Source organism: Cnephaeus nilssonii, assembly GCF_951640355.1.
Source record: "Cnephaeus nilssonii genome assembly, chromosome: 12".
Classification (NCBI taxonomy): Eukaryota; Metazoa; Chordata; class Mammalia; order Chiroptera; family Vespertilionidae; genus Cnephaeus; species Cnephaeus nilssonii.
The window spans coordinates 52,982,736-53,003,364 of record NC_137083.1 but is presented as its reverse complement, the minus strand read 5'-3'; the positions used below and the strand labels follow the sequence as shown (position 1 = coordinate 53,003,364).

At 44.5% G+C, this 20,629-nt stretch overlaps 1 protein-coding gene across 2 annotated transcripts in view; it reads right to left on the bottom strand.

The window, feature by feature from the left end:
- DENND2A (DENN domain containing 2A) overlaps positions 1-20,629 on the bottom strand; it is a gene marked incomplete at its 5' end in the record, with an annotated part of 99,814 nt that overhangs the window by 24,728 nt on the left and 54,457 nt on the right. The window contains 7 exons of one of the 2 annotated variants that reach the window (XM_079785405.1): positions 4,410-4,487; positions 5,533-5,602; positions 6,774-6,883; positions 11,038-11,225; positions 12,270-12,320; positions 13,056-13,149; positions 14,496-14,693. In XM_079785405.1, the coding sequence (XP_079641531.1) occupies positions 4,410-4,487; positions 5,533-5,602; positions 6,774-6,883; positions 11,038-11,225; positions 12,270-12,320; positions 13,056-13,149; positions 14,496-14,693 (789 nt within the window). Of the gene's footprint in view, positions 1-4,409; positions 4,488-5,532; positions 5,603-6,773; positions 6,884-11,037; positions 11,226-12,269; positions 12,321-13,055; positions 13,150-14,495; positions 14,697-20,629 lie in introns of both variants that reach the window. The other variant, XM_079785406.1, reaches the window with a different exon arrangement.

Below are 20,629 nucleotides of genomic sequence, written 5' to 3'. Positions count from 1 at the left end.
GTTGCCAGGGGCTGGTGGGCGGGGGTGGGGAGGGAATGGGGAGTTAGTGATTAATGGGTACAGAGTTTTAGTTTGGGAAGATGAATGGTGGTGGTGGTTGCGCAACAGTGTGAATGAACATAATGTCAATTAAATGTACACTTCAAAATGGTTAGAATGGTAACTTTTATATTATACTAGAGGCCCGGTGCACGAAATTCGTGCACGGAGGGGGGTTGTCCCTCAGCCCAGCCTGTACCCTCTCCAATCTGGGACCCCTCAAGGGACATCCCTCTCACAATCCAGGACTGCTGGCTCCCAACTGCTTGCCTGCCTGCCTTCCAGATTGCCCCTAACCACTCTGCTGCCAGCCTGTTTGCCCCCAACTTCCCTCCTCTGCCGGCCTGGTTACCCCTTAACTGCCCTCTCCTGTAGGGTTAATCACCTCCAACTGCCCTCCCTTGCAGGCTGGGTACCTCCCAACTGCCCTCTCCTGCTGGCCATCTTGTGGTGGCCATCTTGTGTCCACATGGGGGCAGGATCTTTGACCACATGGGGGCAGCTATATTGTGTGTTGCAGTGATGATCAATCTGCATAGTACTCTTTTATTAGATAGGATAGAGGCCTGGTACAGGGGTGGGGGCCAGCTGGTTTGCCCTGAAGGGCGTCCCTGATCAGGGTGGGGTTCCCTTGGGGCGTGGGGCGGCCTGAGTGAGGGGCCTGTGGTGGTTTGCAGGCCGGCCACGCCCCCTGGCAATGCAAGCGGAGGCCCTGGTATCTGGAATTTATTTTCCTTCTACAATTGAAACTTTGTAGCCTGGAGCAGAGCCAAGCCTGCGGCTCCCTCCGAGGCCCGCAGCCATTTGTGTTGGGGTTATAATTGAAACTTTGTTGCCTTAAGCGGGTGGGCCCGGCCAGGGTGTGTGGAAAGCTTTGCTTCCCCTGTTGCCGGCGGCAACCCTGGCCTGCTCTCTCAAGCTCCATTCTGCCGCCATTTGTTTGAATTTGTTTACCTTCTATAATTGAAACTTTGTAGCTTGAGTGGAGGCTTAGGCCTGGCAAGGGCAGGTGGAAAGCTTGGCTTCCTGTTACCTAGGAAACCTTGCTCTCTGTGGCTGTAGCCATCTTGGTTTGGGTTAATTTGCATACTCGCGCTGATTGCATGATGGGCGTGGCTTATGGGCGTGTCGAGGTATGGTTAATTTGCATATTTGTGTATTATTAGATAGGATGTATTTAACTCAATAAAATGAAAATAATATGGCAAAAATTTTTAAAGAATTTCATAGGGAGGGGGAGACAAGTCAGGGAAAATATATATTAAAAGGCTGCACAGGGGAACAATAATGAAAAATGGTTGAGGAGCACAGGGCCAGTGGAATGAGAGGGCCAGTGATCGGCCCGGCCTTCGGAGGCCTGCGTTTGAGTTTTTGCTTGCCTGCTTGTGCCTCTGCCATAGCCGTAAGAAGAGCAGATGTGGGCTAGCTCTCTGTCTAAAGAGGATGACAGACATGTGGCCCAGACCCAACCGGACTTGCAGCCTAAAGCAGATCTGCCAGCCCAGATCAGCCAACCCCCACCTACTCCTAGCACATGAGGGAGCCCAGTGGAGATCAGCAGAGCCAAGCCCTGGCTGACCTGCATGTCTGTGAGAATAAATGATTGTTGCTTTCAGCCACTGTGGTTTGTTATACGGCATTATTGTGGCAATATTTAATGATAAACCTTCTTCAGAGATTCTTTTTTATTTTTTTTATTTTTATTTTTTATTTTATTTATTTATTTATTTACTTTTAATTTCTTTATTGATTAAGGTGTCAAATATTTGTCCTCATCCCCCCATTCCCACCCTACACCCCTCCCCACAGATGTCCCAACTCCCTGTTGAACTTAACCATTGGTTAGGCTCATATGCATGCATACAATACCTTTGGTTGATCTCTCCCCCCTCCCCCCACCCTCCCCTATCCTCCCTCTGAGGCCGATAGTCCGATCGATGCCTCCTTGTTTCTGGTTCTGTTGTTGTTCATCAGACTATGTTGTTCATCATTTCCCCTAGATGAGCGAAATCATGTGTCACTAGAGATATACTTATAAGAACTGAATGTGAGACGAGAAATAATAGTTATGCTGACAGGCAAATGAATCAGTCTGTAGTGAGTTTCTTTCTGGACCAACAGTTCTTTTGAGACCCAATATCAATGTCCACCAGTTCCTCATGTGTACATGTCGGCACTGACCCCTCAGCTCTGGATGGTGGACAAATGGTGGTAATGCAGGTCCGACTCCCTCTGGTTTGGTCTCGGCCGGACTCAGGGGCACGGCTTCACCTGGACCCAGGGGCACGTGGCCTCACCCGGACCCAGGGGGTGCGTGGCCTCACCTGGACCCAGGTGCGCGTGGCTTCACCCGGACCCGGGACCCAGCCTCACCCGGATCCAGGGGCACACGGCCTCACCCGGACCCGGGATCCAGCTTCACCCGGACCCAGGGGCGCGTGGCCTTACCCGGACCCAGGGGCGCGTGGCCTCACCCGGGCCCGGGACCCAGCCTCACCCGGATCCAGGGGCACACGGCCTCACCCAGACCCGGGATCTAGCTTCCCCTGGACCCAGGGTCGCGTGGCCTCACCCGGACCCAGGGGCGCGTGGCCTCTCCCGGGCCCAGGACCCAGCCTCGCCCGGACCCGGGATTCTTCAGAGATTCTGAGAGCAGTTCTTATCCATGATTCCTATCTGGACTAAAGAACAATTTGCCATTTTTGTCATCCTTGTCCCTCACCTGAAAATAGCTTGAGTTCTAGGGATCAGTTTGCCAAAGCTCTGTTTCTGATTCTACCCTGAGTATTTGCTGTACCATCTCTGGCAAGTCATGACACTACACTCTTAAAATATCCCTGGTCACAAAACTGATGTGAAATCCCAGGATTGTGCCTCACGCAAGCATGATGGCATGTTTACTTGCTCCACATCCCCTGCACAGGACATAGCAACGAAGCTCATGTGAATTCCAAAGCTGCCTTTGGAAGCTGGGCTAACTCACATGAGCTGTTTTACTTCCAGCTTTCTTTCTTTTTTTTAATTAAAAAAATTCTTTTTTCTTTAGGTATTACATATGTGTCCTTATTAAGGTATTACATATGTGTCCTTATCCCCCACATTGACCTCCTTCCCAGCTTTCTTTTTTTTTGGGAGAAGCAGGAAGGTACAGAGAGAAACATCTACCTGTTGTTCCACTTACTGATGCATTCATTGGTTGATTCCTGCATGTACCCTGACTGGGTATTGAACCCGCAACCCTGGTGCATCAGGATGATGGGCCAACCAACTGAGCTACCTGACCAGGGCTATTTCCAGCTTTCACATAAGCATTCTCACAATAACAAAGGCTGTGACCTAGAGCCTTCTCTCTGTCTTTAAACCCATGTGGAAGACTTGCATGAGCAGCAATTTATAAATGACCAACTTTAATGTAGAATGATTACTACCAGTGGAGCGGAGGTAAGAGCATGTCTCAGATTACACTGATACTACTAATAATTTCAAACACACTTGCATAGAGTGTAAGTTCTATCTGGTAAGAGGTCACACTCTATCATCATAATTCAGGCTTCCTCTGAGGTTGGTGGAGATGTAATATGTGTTTTGTGTATATGTGCTATGTGTATACGATTTGTCCAGGAGGTGGACTTTTGTTTTGGAATGCTTTTCAGGAAGTGCTGCCTCACACCCATGGACAGTGGACGTAAGACTTCAATTCTCTGAAAGAAAGCTCTGACTGAAATAAATGCTGAAGGATTTTATATAAACTTATGGATTAGATACTCATGTCCAGTTAATATGGGAAACTTAGCTACATCTGATTTTTGACATTAGCATAATATAGCATAATAATCTCCTCTACACCAATTCAAAATACTGCGGCAGATGGGCCAACTCAATATGGCAGTTACTGTATCTTGGTATATTGGCAGAAGAACAAATTATATTAAGATTTCAATAGACTTAGGGCATTATTACAATAACAAATCGTATACACACAGCACATATACACACAACACATATGTACATCGATACATATACATACATACATGCATCATAGTGGGTTTTTGTCCAGCAAAAGCAAATATGACCAAAGACAATGCTTAGAAGAAGAAAAATAAAACATGGGATATTTTGGGAAGATCCTCTGCCCCTCCCATCCTTAGCTACAATTACTTTGATTCTCTCCCCTTCCCCAGTTTCAGAGCCCTGACCTTCATCAACTGTTATTTCCTGATCCAATGATAAGAGAATAGAGGCCACCATGAGGGGAGGAGGAGGAAGTAGGAAGGAAGAGTGGAGAGTTAGATTACAAAAGTACCGGAAGTTGGGGTGTTTCCTGTGTCCTTCTGGGCCCTGCCTCCTTTCTCTGAGGCCCAAATCCTCACCTTTGAAAAGAGGCTGAAGCATCCCAGGCGGCTCACAATGCAGTAAACTTCGGGGAGACGCTTCCCTTTGCCACCAGGCTTTTTGGAGAGAAATACAGGAAATCATGAGTGCTACCAACTTCAGGGAAGGAAAGAACCCAAAGATTTCTGAGTGCTATTGTTTGTCAGATGTTTTCATGCACCATACCTTCGGACAACTCTTGTGCACACAGTAGGTGCTCAATATGACCTATGTATGTAATCATAAATAAGAGGCATAATTTGTTTACCCAGATCGCTGTAGTTTCTTGTAAGGAACTATATGTTTATTATAATAAACTTTTAAATGAACTATATTTTTATTATATTGATAATTCCAAAGGAGAAATAACTTCTGAAAATCTTTTTTGGAAACTGACTTTTAAGCTTATTTTCAAAAAAACCAAAATCAATCTCAATATTTTAAATTAATTTTACCAACAAAAATTATGATCCTATTAACTTTTTCAAGGATTATCCATACTTTTTAGTCAGTAATTAATTCAACAAATATTTACTGAAGAGCTACTATGTGCCATGTATTACTCTTTTTTATTTTAAGAATGCTTTTATTGATTTTAGAGGGAGAGGAAGAGGGGGAGAAAGAGAGAAATGTCCATCGGCTGCCTCCTGCATACCCCCAACTAACCTGGCCATGTGCCCTGACCAGGAATTGAACTGGTGACCTTTGTTGCATGGGACGATGCCCAACCAACTGAGCCACACTGGCCAGGGCCATGCATTATTCTTTTTTAAAATATATTTTTATTGATTTCACAGAGAGGAAGTAAGAGGGATAGAGATAGAAACATCAATGATGAGAGAGAAACATTGACTGGATGCTTCCTGCAAGCCCCCTACTTGGGATCGAGCCCGCAACCAAGGTATGTGCCCTTGACCAAAACTGAACCCAGGACCCTTCAGTCCTCGGGCCAACGCTTTATCCACTGAGCCAAACTGGTTAGGGCTCTTCCTCCATGTTCTTAACCATCCAACTGGTTAACCTGTCACACCGCCTGTCCCTTCTCTCATGGCACATGGTGAAACCTTAGGAAGCCAGTACTAGCTCTGTGTGGCACTCTTGCTGAGAAGCAAATGTACTAACCAGCAGTCTTCGGCAGTAACCGAACCTTCTGCCTCCGTCTTCTCCAGTTAAGACAAATGAGAAGGTTTCACTGTGGTGGGGAAAACAAAAGTACAATATGAAGCAAAACAAAACAAAGACACACCACGGTGAGTGATGTAAACATTCTGATGGAGACTGTCCTGGCTGTCCATCTCTGGCTGGGCCTCTGGTCACCTCTCGCTCTGGAGTCTGTCAGGGACAGGGAGATCTAAAGTGTCACTGTGTCCTCAGAGGATTTCTTTTCACCCTGAGATCTCATATAATTCTATCACCTGAGCCATCCCAGGACACAAAACAGTCATTTATTGAGCACTGACTGTGGCTACCTACCGCCTTCCATGAGCATGAGGGTGAGGTCGCATGCACTGGTCTAGGGATGCGACTCAGTGAGGGAGAAGTTGACGGGTGGGACAGTTCTGGGCGCCCTCAGAACTGCCCTGGGTTTCCAGGGGACCGTCTGTTCAGAGCCACCTCCAGGCTTGGACTGTCCTTAGAGGCTGCTGGGTCAACTTTGAGGAACACAGCAGCCCTCAAACATTTAGGATACACAACCTACTGAGTTTGGTCAGTTGCTAAACATCTGATAATAAACATTTTATACCTAGCCACATGAGCTAGAGCAGAAATGTGAACTAATCACAGTCTGAGTAACAGCCGGAGGGCTACTGAAAAAATGCCTCAGTGGACCTGGGAAGGATGGGTGATGGGCGATGTTTCCCTAGACTAAGAATGACCTTATTGCCCTTCACAAAGGCTCACGAAGTAAACAAATGCGCAGACCGAGTGAGCAGCCTGGGAACCTGCATAATTAGCAAGGTTATTCTTATCTTCAGGAAAGTTTTAAAAACACTGGTGAGGGAAACCTTCAGCCCAGGCCCATAAAGATCACTTAATGGTAGGCCTGACTTATGGGGTCTGCAATCTATGACCTCATCTCTAGTTCTCACATTAGTCTTTTTAAAATATATATATATATATATTTGTTGATTTCAGAGAGGAAGGAAGAGGGAGAGATAGAAACATCAATGATGAGAATCATTGATTGGCTGCCTCCTGCAGGCCCCCTACTGAGGATCGAGTTGGCAACCTGGGCATGTGCCCTTGGCCGGAATCGAACCCAGGACCCTTCAGTCCACAGGCCAACACTCTATCCACTGAGCCAAACTGGCTAGGGCTTGCCTTAGTCTTTGAGGGTGGGGAGGGGAGATGCCAGCACCTACCTAGTAAATTGCTGGACAGGAGTCCAATCCTTGGCATCGGGGAAACAGAACTGGGGGATGGCCTTCAGCTGGTCCTCAGCCTCTCTCATGAACTTGAAAGACCTTTCCAGCTGCAGGGAGAAGGGCAAGAGAAGGTTGGAGAATAAACCATAGCATGGGAGAATGAGGCAGAGGCATGGCAAGACCACATCTCCAACCTTCCCACAGTCATGACCGCCACCTTCAAACCCCCTTCCTTGGAAGGTTTCCAGCTCATTCTGCTGAGGCCATTTCCCCCCGGCCAGTTCTAACGATGGTCTTATGGGGGAAGTCAGGAGGAAAAACCGTGTGCTTTAGAGAATTGTTTTCTATGCCTACCATTCTGGAATGTAACTATTTTAATCAATAAGGAAAAACTGTCATAGCAATCCCTTCCAAATAGGAGACTCATGAGTATGCAAGGCTGAGCCTCAAATCAAGTCTTCAAACCTCTGGGCCCAGACAAAGCTGCCCGTCCTTCAAAGAAGTGTACAACACTTCTCAGTGAATACATCCAGTCACATTATATCCTACCGCGAATTCAACTCATTTCAGACTCCTTGAAACAGAAGGAAAATAGACATCATCCAGCCTCACAGACTTCTTTTAGAGGTAAGAAATTAAGCCCTGAGATGTTAAGTCATCTGTTCACGATCACACTAGTATGGAACTGAGCTAGGAATAAATACGATCTTGCCCTGGCTGGTATAGCTCAGTTGGTTGAGCCGAGTCCAATGCACCAAAAGGTCGCTGGTTTGATTCTGGGTCAGGACACATGCCCAGGTTGCAGACTCTACTGCCAGCAGGGGGCATGCAGGAGGCAGCCAATTGATGTTTCTCTCCCTCTCCTTTCCTCTCTCTCTAAAATCAATAAAAATATTTAAAAAATGATCTTAGTCTCTAGTTTGTCTTTCTCTCTCCAATTTATCTGACATCATAGACTAGGGGAGCATCATCTTATTTAAAAACAGAACAAATTAATAAAGTCTGACTTAGAGATTATATTTAAAGCCATGAGTTGGCTTATTTTGTGTATGAACAGGAATCTGAGCTTCTAATTTTTAAAATTTTTAGGTTAATCCTCACCCGAGGATATTTTTTTCCATTAATTTCCAGAGAAAGTGAAAGGGAGGGAGGGAGGCAGGGAGGGAGAGAGAAAGAGAGAGAGGGAGAGAGAGAGACATCAATGTGAAAGAGACACATGGATTGGTTGCCCCCCCCCCCGAATGTGCCTGGACTGGGGACAGGGTTTGAACCTGTAACCCAGGTACATGCCCTTTACTGGGAATCAAATCCTCAACCCTCTGTTGTTCAGGCCAATGCCCTAGTCACTGAGCCACGCCAGCTAGGGCCACATGAGCACATTTACAGATCCCTCTCACAAACACAACCAATATCACAGATGGCTGGAAAATACCCCAGCCTCTGTAAATTGTCATAGAGAACTGCATGACAGCAAACAACTTATGGAATATGACAATGATTCCTAGCACACAAATATGAAGTATAAACCCTGAGTACAGTGACGATAGGAGTGGGACACAAAACTCAGAAAAATGAGTTAGAAAAGAGAAGGAGAAAGAAAGAGGAAGCGGTCCTTCTGACAGAGCGAGCGAGCAAAGGAAGTAGATATACCATAAAGTAGCCTGGCATGCAAAATACATGTATGGAATGGTCACCATAACATAAAAAATACATTTAAAGAAACACTGGCCATAAGACATATTTCCAGCAGAAGGAGGTGGTTAACTAGATTAGGGTGCCCACATAATGGAGCATTATCTAATTTTAAAAATTATTTAGTATTTGCAATCCAGGCATGTGCCCTTGACCAGAATCGAACCCCGGATCCTTCAGTCTGCAGGCCATTGCTCTATCCATTGAGCCAATACATATTCAATTTGTATTGAATATGTTTATAAATAAGCAGTGGTTTACAAAACATGATTAAAAAATGATACATGTACAGAATGGGACAAAGAATGTTCATAGTTGTGTGTACAAGAAACACAGAGTTTATTCTTGTATTACTCTTTATTAATTATTGTATTATTTTCTATATGAACAACTATACTGGTAAACCTACTTTTGCCTCACCCTGTTTTGCAAGAAAATCATAATATGAGAAAAGACTAGAAGAAAACACAACAAATGTGTTGATCTCTATGGAATAAGATTATAGGTGACTTTTTATTTTCTGTTTAAAATGTTTTTATTGATTTTAGAGAGAGGAAGGGAAATGGGAGAGAAAGAAATATGGATGTGAGAGAGAAACATCGCTTGGCTGCCTTCTGCACAACCCCTACTGGGGATCGAGCCCAAAACCTGGGCATGTGTCCCAGCCAGGAATCAAACTGGTAACATTTTGGTGAATGGGATGACACCCAACCAACGGAGCCACACTGGCCAGAGCCACTTGTTTCTTTACACATTTGCTGATTAATCTCTTCTTAACAGTGACTATGCAATTTTCCACTCAAAAAAGTTTCGATGTGGATGTCTAGCAGTCTGGAGATTCCAGGTTGGAAACCAGCATTCAATAGTGACGGTGATTAATTCATTAACTAATTCATGAACTAGTGCCTTTATTCCTGGAACACTGATTAAGTACTGCCCTATACAACATTGTGTTTGGCCCCAAGGAGTAAACAGGGTGACAGGACAGTCCTTCCTCCCTTGGTGCTCGCTATGTGTGGTTCTCAATGGTATTGTGAGTCAGTGATAACCAGCAGCCTCTCTTACCAAGGGGACATCATCCCCAAATCTAGGCATGTCCATAGCATGGGGGTTTCCATGGGATTGTCCCGGGAAGTCAGCAGGATGAAGGTGACTATGTGCCAGTTTGGAGGTACCTCTGGCTCACTTCATTTATGTAGAGTTTCCATCCTAAACTCCAAGAACAGGGCTTTATTGCAGTGCTGAACCACTGTGGTGCAACAGAAGGAAGGCTGGCCCAGGAAAGGAGGGGAGGGGCAGGTGGAACCTAGGCTTCACTTGGGTGGTGATGGCAAAGGGAGGCCCTCAGGGGGCCAGGACACAGGCTCCCCTCCACCTGAACACCCTCAGCCTTGGGCCTGCATGAACCCTACAGGGAGAGTGTCACATGCTACCTCCTGAATCTTTTGTATGCTTATCTTTTTTTTAATATATATATATATTCTATTGATTTTTTCAGAGAGGAAGGGAGAGAGATAGAGAGTTAGAAACATCGATCAGCTGCCTCCTGCACACTCCCCACTGGGGATGTGCCCGCAACCAAGGCAGATGCCCTTGACCGGAATCGAACTTGGGACCCTTCAGTCCACAGGCCGACGCTCTATCCACTGAGCCAAACCAGCTAGGGCATGCTTATCTTTTTTTTAAAAAATATACTTTTTATTGATTCCAGAAAGGAAGTCAGGGAGAGAGAGAGATAGAAACATCAACGATGAGAGAGAATCATTGATTGGCTGCCTTTGGCACACACCACACTGGGATCAAGCCCACAACCCAGGCATGTACCCTGACCTCCTGGTTCATAGTTTGATGCTCAACCACTGAGCCACGCTGGCTGAGATGTATGCTTATCTTGTGTTTTCCTGTCAGAGTGTAAATTCCAGAAAACACATTTTGCTCATCTTTGAAACCTCTGGGGCTGAATGCAACAGGGTTTCAGTAAATTCTGGTTGGATTGAACTAGAATGTGATGGAAACTCTTTAATACTGCTGTCAAAGACTAAGAATAATTTACATAGTATTGGCCATGCCATTTGAGGCTTTATTTAGGGCCATTTCATTTTAGGTGCCGTGATTTAATACATGGGTAGAGCCCAATACTCATAGCCACGAACCCTATTAGAACAGAATAGAATTCCTGTATGTATGCACATACAGAGGTGCACGGCACACATACAGATGTTTATTAGCATGGCAACAAATGTGACACTCCTTAGGGAGAGCTGTGTGGCTGGATGGGAAAGAGGCCTCTAGAATATGTTGGGAAATGTGGTTGGATAAGGAGACGAGGGAGGGGGGAAAGGATGGTATGGTTGGCATAGAGACCACAGGAATTTAGGATGTATTTTTGATCACACTCTGAGTCCTTGGATCTCACCTCCCGTGACCTTCCAAATTCTCCAGCAGAAGTTTCTTCATGATATCCCTAATTAGGACCCTATGTTGAGATTCTGGACACTAAGTGATCCTCAGACTCCCAAACCTCCCTGCAATCCCCTGGCAGGCCACAGAGGCCGGGCCCACCCAGTACCTTCAGAGGGAACTGCTGGGTGAGTTCTGGCACGTAGGAGGCCCCTGCCTGCTTCTTGTGCAATGACACGACTACAAAGTACTCGAAGAGCTGCCTCTCCTGGTACTCGATAAGCTCTCGGTCAAGTGATGAGTATCTTGGAGCCTGCTTCAGGCGGGACTTCACATTGACCAGGCGTCGGCTATGAGCTGGGTGGGGGGTGGGAGGAGAGAGAGAAGAGGAAGAGTGGGGGAGGGAAGAGAGAGAGGAAGAGGGAGAAAGAGTCTGAAAATGACCCATTTTCCAATGTGCAATTGCACAGAGCTGCAATAGGTTATGTAATTCCCAGCTCAAAGTACTTTTCTAATCCTAAAAAAGTGTTCCCACATTTAACAAATTAGTACAAATTCTTTCTTTGGGATCCTTGCCAGAATTCTGGGAGGAGAACACCCTCTAGGCCGCCAGGCTAATTGGGGTGCAGGAACTTGGAATGTGGGGCTTCTGCTCCACCATGGATTTGCTGTCTGGACTCGGGGCTGGGCCGGGAGCAATCCTTGCATTCCTCTGTCCCGTCCCCTCCCTCATTTCCCTTATCTTTCCAATTGTGGGATGTGACAAAATCCAAACCATAGAGCTTTTAGAGCTGGGAGCTTTGTAAACACCCCATGTGACTCAACCAAGAGAGACCTGACTAACCCAAGAACTCCCATCTGCCTTCACCATTCTGTGCAATGGAAATGAGCCCGCTTTATTCTAGGTGGGCTGTGTAGCAGCAGAATGTTAGAGGTGAATGAGGCAGGGCCACTGGGTGGACGGGTCTCCATCGCCTTACAACACGGCACTGGGCTACAGCTTTCTTTGACTTCTACCTGGGGTCTGAGAAATTGCAGAAAACTCATTAAAGCCTGACCTAAATCACCACATTTTGATCCACAGGGACTAATTATTTCAATGACTTCATATGACAGATGAGGAGCTAGAGGCCCTGAGATCTTATGTGAGTTCCTCCAGATCATACAGACATTTGAACAGTAGGGCCAAAGCCCCAGGTGTCCAGAGACTCAGGCGAGCGGTGTTGTACCTCACTCAGGTTTACGGAAAGGCATGGGAACAGTGGGGCCCTGCAGGTGTAGCCACCCTGCATCTCTGGAGTGGAACAGGCCCATCCTAGTCATGCTGAGGACTGACCCTCCCCTCAACCCCCAAGCATCCTGTGACCCCCCCTGTCCTGGCATGGCAACTGCTCTTCTCACCTTTCAGCTTCTCCTCGGTGTCACTGTCAGACTCACTGTTCTCATCTGTCACTAGACCAAAAAAAAGGAAGAAAGTTGCAAATGTGAGTTTTTCTGATGTAGAAAACTTTTAAAAATATATATTTTTATTGATTTCAGAAAGGAAGGGAGAGGAAGAGAGAGATAGAAACATCAATGATGAGAATCATTGATCAGCTGCCTCCTGCACACCTCCTTCTGGGGTTGAGCCTGCAACCCAGGCATGTGCCCTTGACCGGAATTGAACCCAGGATCCTTCAGTCTGTAGGCCGAAACTCTATCCACTGAGCCAAACCAGCTAGGGCTGTAGGAAACTTTTTATATGTGATAGCACAGAGCCAAGATTTCTAGTTTAGAAGGGCTGGTTTCCTTTTGTCTATTTAAATGTAATGGACAAATTAGGTCTTTGTCCAACAAAATGTATTTCTAAATTAATTTGGCCCTAGATTAGATGGTACCTACATCAAATTATACAGCAAAATATACTGGCCCCTTTTACGCATGCTAAGCAAGTAGGACTACTCTCACAGTGAGGTCAGAGCATGCTGCCCTGGGCTCACTGGATGGAAGGACAGGGAGAGAGGACCAGAGGACATGCCACCAAGCTGAGCTCCTGGCTGTGGACTGTCCCGGGGACAAGGAAGACATTCACAAAGCACCAGCTTGTTCTCTTGGTGAGCCAACCCAACGCAACAGGAATCCACTTCTAGGAAGAGTCTGTTTCCGGATCCTCTGGGGGAGGAGGGATGGTGGTGGGGATGCTCCTACCTTTTCCTGAGTTGCTCTCTGTTGACTGGGACAGCCTCTTCACTCGTTTCTTTCCTCTTCGGGCCTCATAAATGGCATTGATTCGCAACACCAGCTGCCAGACACCAAGAGAAGAAACGCCAGTGTTGGCAGCCTCCTCCCCATGTGCAGCTGGGATCCCTTCACTGCCCATTCTCTTCCAGAATGATGGAGGGCCAGGGAGAGGGGCAGGGAGGAGACATGTCCCACTGGCCCACTGGCGTCTTTTCTGCCAGACAGGAACGTGGCTGTCAAGAACACTAAAGGAGGCTGCCATCCTCACTGATGTATGAGCGGTGTTGTCTAAATATGCTAACACATCCAGCTGAGACACCAGGGAGGATGATTTCATTGGTTAATGGTGTGATGGCTGCTCCCCTTTCAATATTCCAGTATCTCTGTGGTTTGGGAAAAAGCTTTTGCCCCCAAAACAAAACAAGAAAGGAAGAGGAAGAAAAAAAAGAAAAAAAAAGCTCCCAGGAGGGCCCCTTTCGTGGGAACCAGGCCAAAGCATGTCTGAATGGGAAGGGCGCAGGGATCACGGGTGCTGAGTCCTCACCTCTGCACAGAGTGGTGCCATGCTATGATTCAAGTTTTTTAAGAGTGTGTGTAACGCGATGGTAAAACATGCTGATTTTTCTCTGGTTTGATGAGGCCTGTCAAAAGGCTATTTGACACAGTGCCTGTGTGCTGTTTAAATGGTGGCAATTCACTTTAATTTCAGGCAGTAAAGTAAGAGGAAATAAACGGGTGCAAATTAAACATGTGGATGAAAAAGGGGTTGCATACTAAACTGAAAAAGCTCAGGGGAGGCCTGCATGGAGGCCTTACAAACTCAGAGACTGAAAGTAACCACATCGGATAGTCTGAACATAAAAATTCCTAACTAAAAGCAAGTCATGGCAACAGTCATGTCCTAGGCTTACAGGCCTTGAGAAAGGTCAGCCTTTACCTTAAGTAAGCCTGCCTATAGTCTTTCTGCATCTAAGATAACAGACCCTTGGAACGTCACACCTTTCTTGGATCCCTCAGGGCATAACCACAGGCCAGAGCACCAGACCACCGCTGCTGTCTCTGCAGTGGGTGCTGACGCTGACACCGAGCATGGAGGAAGGAGCTCTACTGTTTGAGGCCATGAAAGAGGAAGATGTGGCCTTTTGAGGCTGAGCATTGGAACACTGTCTGAATCAGAAGAGTAGTTAAGGCTGGGAGGAGGATGGTGATGTGAAAGGCTACAGGGCCACAAGAATTATTATGACAAAGGCCCAGGCATCCCATCCTGCTGGCTTCACGGTGTCCGCCTGGCTGTGAGAAAGCAGGTAGAAGAGGGCCCAGGACTGTCCTCCGCTCAGACTCCTCTGCAGCCTTCTTTTGCAGGAAGGGGGGTACATATCTGAACACGAAGTTTGCTGCAAGCCTTACCTTGGGTATCTTCCTCTTCTTCCTGCCGTTTGGCAGGTCCCCAAGGTTAAAGAAAGTGTCGTCGGGGCTGCTGGGGGTGGAAGGGGGGCTGATTCTGGAAGGGGACCCCATTCCATCCCGACTCAGCTTCCTAGTGTCCAGCAGTTTGAAGTTCCTCCTGTCTGAATTTTGCCGGAAAAAAGCAGGTTTGGACAATAACTGCTGTGAGGGGAAAGAAGAAAAGAAGGATAAGTAAATACAAAAGGGATGAACTGGGAGATTGATCACTGGTGGTGCCAGAGACCATGAGATTGAGAAGGGGAACTGGTCTAGGTTCCCAGGGTCCGTTGAACTTGTCTATAAGCGCTCATTCACACTTATCATCCAATTATGGAAAATTGGTATGATAAATAATGCGGATCTAATTCTCTTTTTAGACAGGTGGGAACTCACTTGGTTTAATCACTTACTTAACAGATGAGGCTTTCTGACAACCCAAGACACACAGCGTACAAGGCGATACAACACCTAAGCCTAGCTTTGACCCTGCCGCTGGCAAGCTGATTGCCTCTTAGATAAGGAATTTCACATCCCTGGGCCTCATTGTCTTATTTCTAAAAACAAGTTGCTTTAAGGTTAAAAGCCAACCAAAAAACTTGGGTAACTCACAGAGCTCATTTTTTTAATGCATACTATAAATAAATGAGAAGATTAACAATTCAAAAGAAAAATGGGCAAAAGAATGGGAAGTTTATAGAAAAGAAAATACAATGATTCTTTGATATATGAAAAGGTTCTTAGTGTCACTCATAAGAGAAAAGAAAATTAAAATGCCATTGTGGAATTATTTTTCACTCAAAGATTAGCAAAGATAAAAAAAATTGATAATTCTCTTAGGGTGACTGGAAATTGGCACAACTCTATGAAGGGCAATGTAAAAGTATCAACAAAATCATAAATGGACATACCCTTCACTCAGCAATTCCACCTCTAGGAATTTGCCCTACTGATACGCTCATACTTGTACAAAGTTATATTGTACAAGGAAAGTTATACTGTGCAAAGTTTATTGTATAATGTGCTATGATGTGTAAACATAAAATACTGGAAACAACCTAAATGTCTATCAATGGAGGCTGGTCAAATAAATTATTGTAGATCTATTCAGTGAAATACAATGCAGGTGTAAAAAATTGTAATGTGCTGATATGGAAGGTTATCTCTGGTATATATTGTTAAGCATAAAAAGCACGGTGCAAAGTGTAGACTAGTCAGTATAGTATGCTGGGATTTGTATGTGTGTTTTACAGAGCTATTCTGCTGGTATATGCACAGTTCTACAAAGAATCACAGCAACTAACAGTGGTTTCTCTCGGGGAGAGAAACAGAGGGTCCAGGAAGAGGACTTTCATGTTCCTTAAATTCTGAACCACATGAATGTATTAACCATTCACTAAATAAGAAATACTAATAAAATAACTACTTTAACTACATGTTCTCTAAAGGTACTTCCAAGACTCACACTTTATGAGACTATAAATACAGTTGCAAAGTCTCTTTTTTAAAATAATAAATTAGATAAGACACCTAGCAAAGGGCCTAATAAACAACAGGCACTCAATATAAGTTCTCTCTTTTTCTTTCTCTTATGACACCGACTTTTTTCACACTTTAATGTGCAAACTGCATTTTTATTTAGTTTATATTCTTTTGGAATCCTAGTGTTTTTCTTATTAATTTGAATGAGTTCTCTATATAGATCAGATATTAACTATTTGTCAATTTTGCTGCAAGTGCATTGTTATTTACATTTTGGATATGTGGAATCTTTCACATAACATTTTTATATATGAAAATCTGTTTATCCTTTCCTTTGTGAGAGATTTAATTTTTACCTAGATCAAGCATGTCAAACTCAAAGGCTAACACAGGCCAAGTAAACAAGGTTTAAGTTTATGTGGGCTGCAAAAAAACAAAAGCTTCAATTTTCATAGAAACGTAGGTTTATTTCAATAGAGACATGCTGAAATAAATGAGTAATTGTTAACATAAAATAATAGAACATTTTAATAAAAATTAATATTTTTTATTGAACATTAACTTACCAGACACTGAATAACTGCACAAATAAGCGTAATGCAAATATACCTATTTCTCTTGCCCTAGCTGGTTTGGCTTAGTGGATAGAACATTGACCTGAGGTTTGAAGGGTCCCAGGTTCGATTCTGGCCAAGGGCACATGCCCAGGTTGCGAGCTTGATCCCTAGTAGGGGGCGTGCAGGAGGTAGCCAATCAATGATTCCCTCTCATCATTGATGCTTCTATCTCTCCCTCTCCCTTCCTCTCTGAAATCAATAAAAATATATTAAAAAAACACACACACAAAAACAAAGAAACCTATTTTTCTTTTTCTCCAAAAGCGAAATATTTCCTGTTGCACACACCAAACAAGTCAGTACAAGACTAATGACATGGCACTATGCTGCTAAAATATTCGCTGCTAGTATTAGTGGAGAGAAATGGTGCGCCTGTGCATAAGGCACATAAGGGGAATGAATGCAACACGATTATAGTAATCAGTCATTAGTGAACGTTGTAGTCGTTATTAATAATTATGTATAATAGAATATTGTAAAAATTAAGTTATGAAATTTTTATTAAAACGTTTCTTACATACCATTATATTGGCTGGACTGCAAAAATATTCATTGTGGGCCACATGCTGCCCGCAGGCCGCGAGTTTGACATGCTTGACCTAGAAAATCTATTATCTTTTTTTTTTTTTAATATTTTATTGATTTTTTACAGAGAGGAAGGGAGAAGGATAGAGAGCTAGAAACATCGATGAGAGAGAAACATCGACCAGCTGCCTCCTGCACACCTCCTACCGGGGGATGTGCCCGCAACCAATGTACATGCCCTTGACCGGAATCGAACCTGGGACCTTTCAGTCCGCAGGCCGACGCTCTATCCACTGAGCCAAACCGGTTTCGGCTCTATTATCTTTTTATAGATTTAATAAATAATTCCATTTTTTCTATATGTTCTTACTTTATTTTGAACATAATTTATTCAGTAATCTGTCAGTAATGAATTTTATTGTATGTTAGTCTAAATTGATTTTTCCCCAACCTAACTTATCCCTATTTCATTAATAAATGAGCCTTTCTCTTAATATCATTTTATAAGCCCACATTTATCATATCTTGAACTCCACAGAATAGGCTTATTTTATTCCATTCATTTCTCCACTCTTGTTTCGTTTCAAATAGTGTATAACAGTAACTTCAGGACCTTTTCTTTTTAAAGGCTGCCAGGAATAAAGGCTCCTAGCCTTTCTAAGTGGCCTGCTGCAATGTTTTATCATGGGCCTTCAGGGAGCATCAACTGCTGAGCACTGCAAGTTCTGAGTACAGCAAGAGGCCACCTGGTTTGCTCACTATGGGCATCTCAATAATGATGCAGCACAAGAACAAGAAATAATAATGAGCCTTTTTTAAAAAAATCCTCACCTAAGGATATGTTTTCATTGGTTTTAGGGAGAGGGAGAGGGAGAGACAGAAACATTGATATGAGAGAGAAAAATCAATTGGTTGCCTCATGTATGCACCCCAAATGGGGATTGAACCCACAACCTGGGTATGTGCCCTGCCTGGGTATCGAACCTGCGACCTTTCAGTGTACAGGATGACGTCCAAATCAACTGAGCTACATTGGCCAGGGCAATAATGAGCCTTTTTAAAGTCCAAATTCCATGAGCAATGAAATCCAAGGAAATGGCCCCAATTCTTTCACTGCATTGGAATCTTATATCTAATTGTTGGCAAAAAGCAGGTATCTGTTTTCATTAGAGATTTAGATTGTATAGTGTTTGTTCAGAGAACATCTGACCTATGAAAAGGTCTGAGAGGAAAACAAACAGAAAGGAATCAAAACTTGTCACACTTGCCAAAACCGGTTTGGCTCAGTGGATAGAGCGTCAGCCTGCGGCCTGAAAGGTCCCAGGTTCGATTCCGGTCAAGGGCATGTACCTTGGTTATGGGCACATCCCCAGTAGGGGGTGTGCAGGAGGCAGCTGATTGAGGTTTCTCTCTCATCGATGTTTCTGGCTCTCTATCCCTCTCCCTTCCTCTCTGTAAAAAATCAATAAAATATATTAAAAACAAACAAACAAACAAAAAACTTGTCACACAATTCTCTAAAGGGTGTAAGAGACCTGGTGGAGGCTGGGTGTGGTCACACTGCTGGAGGGAGGGGCCTTACTCCCCCAAAGCCCCAGATGTCCAGGGCGCTTTCATGGGGGAGTGGAATTTCAGTAGCTGCTTAGCTGATAAAAAGAGGACTCGATGGGCTGTGGACAGAGCACTGAAAAGTCCGCAGCACAACCTGAGAATAGACAGAGGTGAGGAAGAGCAAGCAGACCCGTACAATAGTGAAGACATCCAATTGTCTGTGGAAGGCCTTGGAAAGTGGGGGTATAAAGCCTGGACTTTGCAAGGGTAAGCAAGTTTTTTCCTCCCCACCCCCTGAATATCAGCTTATTTTTAAAAGAATATATATTGAAGGCATTATTCTATGCATTTAGCAACTATAAATAGTACTTATGTTGCAGGCACTAGTCTAAATGGTTTACAACTATTAATTTGATTAATCGTCATAAATCCCCGAAGAGGAGTGTACTACTATTATTCCTATTTTACCAATGAAAAGACTAACACATGAAGATGAGATCCTTTGCCCAAAGTCTCACAGCTAACAAGAAGCCTAGGTAATTCTGAATGGAGGCAGTCAGGCTCTAACACCTTTGATCGATGCTGCCTTTGATCAGATGCTGCCTCTCGGTAGCTATGACTGAGTGTTGGTGTGGGGGGCCTATGCAGGCAACCAGAAAATGCTAGTTAGTGATACGTTTTCCCCTTAGGTGTCAACACATAAAAAAGAATATCTCATATTAGCCTATGTTTCCCTTATTATAAACATCAGTTCCTACCTTGTTCACTGTGCTGTTGGAGGTGTGGGATGGTGGGTCTCACAGAGCAGGACCTAGCACTGTGTGTGCAGGCATTAGCGTTGCCCCTGGCTGCACGTCTGCTCCTTTCTAGCGCGTTTGTCCAAATGACCCTTCCCTTTCTACTGGGACAATCTAATTAGGTGAAAATCCTAGTGTAGCGTAATGACATTACATTAAAATGATGACATATCATTCAGGACCTTTCTGTGACTGGAAGAGGAGGTCGTCACAGAGGGAGGGACTGCTTCAGCAAGTTCTAAGGGTCCACGTGTAGCCCAGATGAGGCATGGATATTTGGGGAGCTAAATGGAGGGAGTGGAGAAGTCTGCAGCTGTCCCCAGAATGGGGGCACAAACCAGACACCCAGTGTAGGACAGCAGAGAAGGGAGCGTGGACAGAGTCCTGCTGGTGACTTGCAATGGCCCCAAACAGCCTACAGGTATCGGTGGTTATCGGACTCGTGCATTAGGAACTGTATTACTTTCTGCAGGAGAGCTGCCTCTGAACCTCCAAGTTCCCATCGACACGATGCCTACTTGCTGAGCTATTTTGGGGACAGAGGACCCAGGTTTTTTTAGTCCAGCAGGAAGGGGAAGAAAAGAGCTAAACCTTTTTTTTTACTTTAGGGAGTAGTCACAACAGAGATTGTATATTTACTTTCTAGCCCTTTAGAGATCAAGTTTGCTGATCCTGGGCCAATTCTATCAGGGGGTAGTCAGTAGGCTCTCCTAGGAGGGGAGCTTTTGTATGTAGGAGCTATGTGAAATTAGGTAGTAATGTTATCCAGGGATCAATTATGAAGGAAATTTATTTATTATTATTTTCTATGAAGAAAATTTAATGCCATGGGTAAGGAGTACGAATTCAGTCCTATAGGCAATAGGTTGAAATAATCATGTACATAAATAGTTATATTATTTATACATACATAATTCCAAAGGTTCAAAAGGATATTTTGTAAAAAATTTCAGTCTTCTACCCTGACTACCAGGTACTCAGACACCTGGACAACTCCACAGAGGTATCCACTTACTCATTCTTAAGTATCCTTACAGAGGTCATGTACATGCAAAAACATATATGAGATTACATATATATACTAGAGGCCTGGTGCACGAAATTCATGCACTTGGGGGAGGGTCCC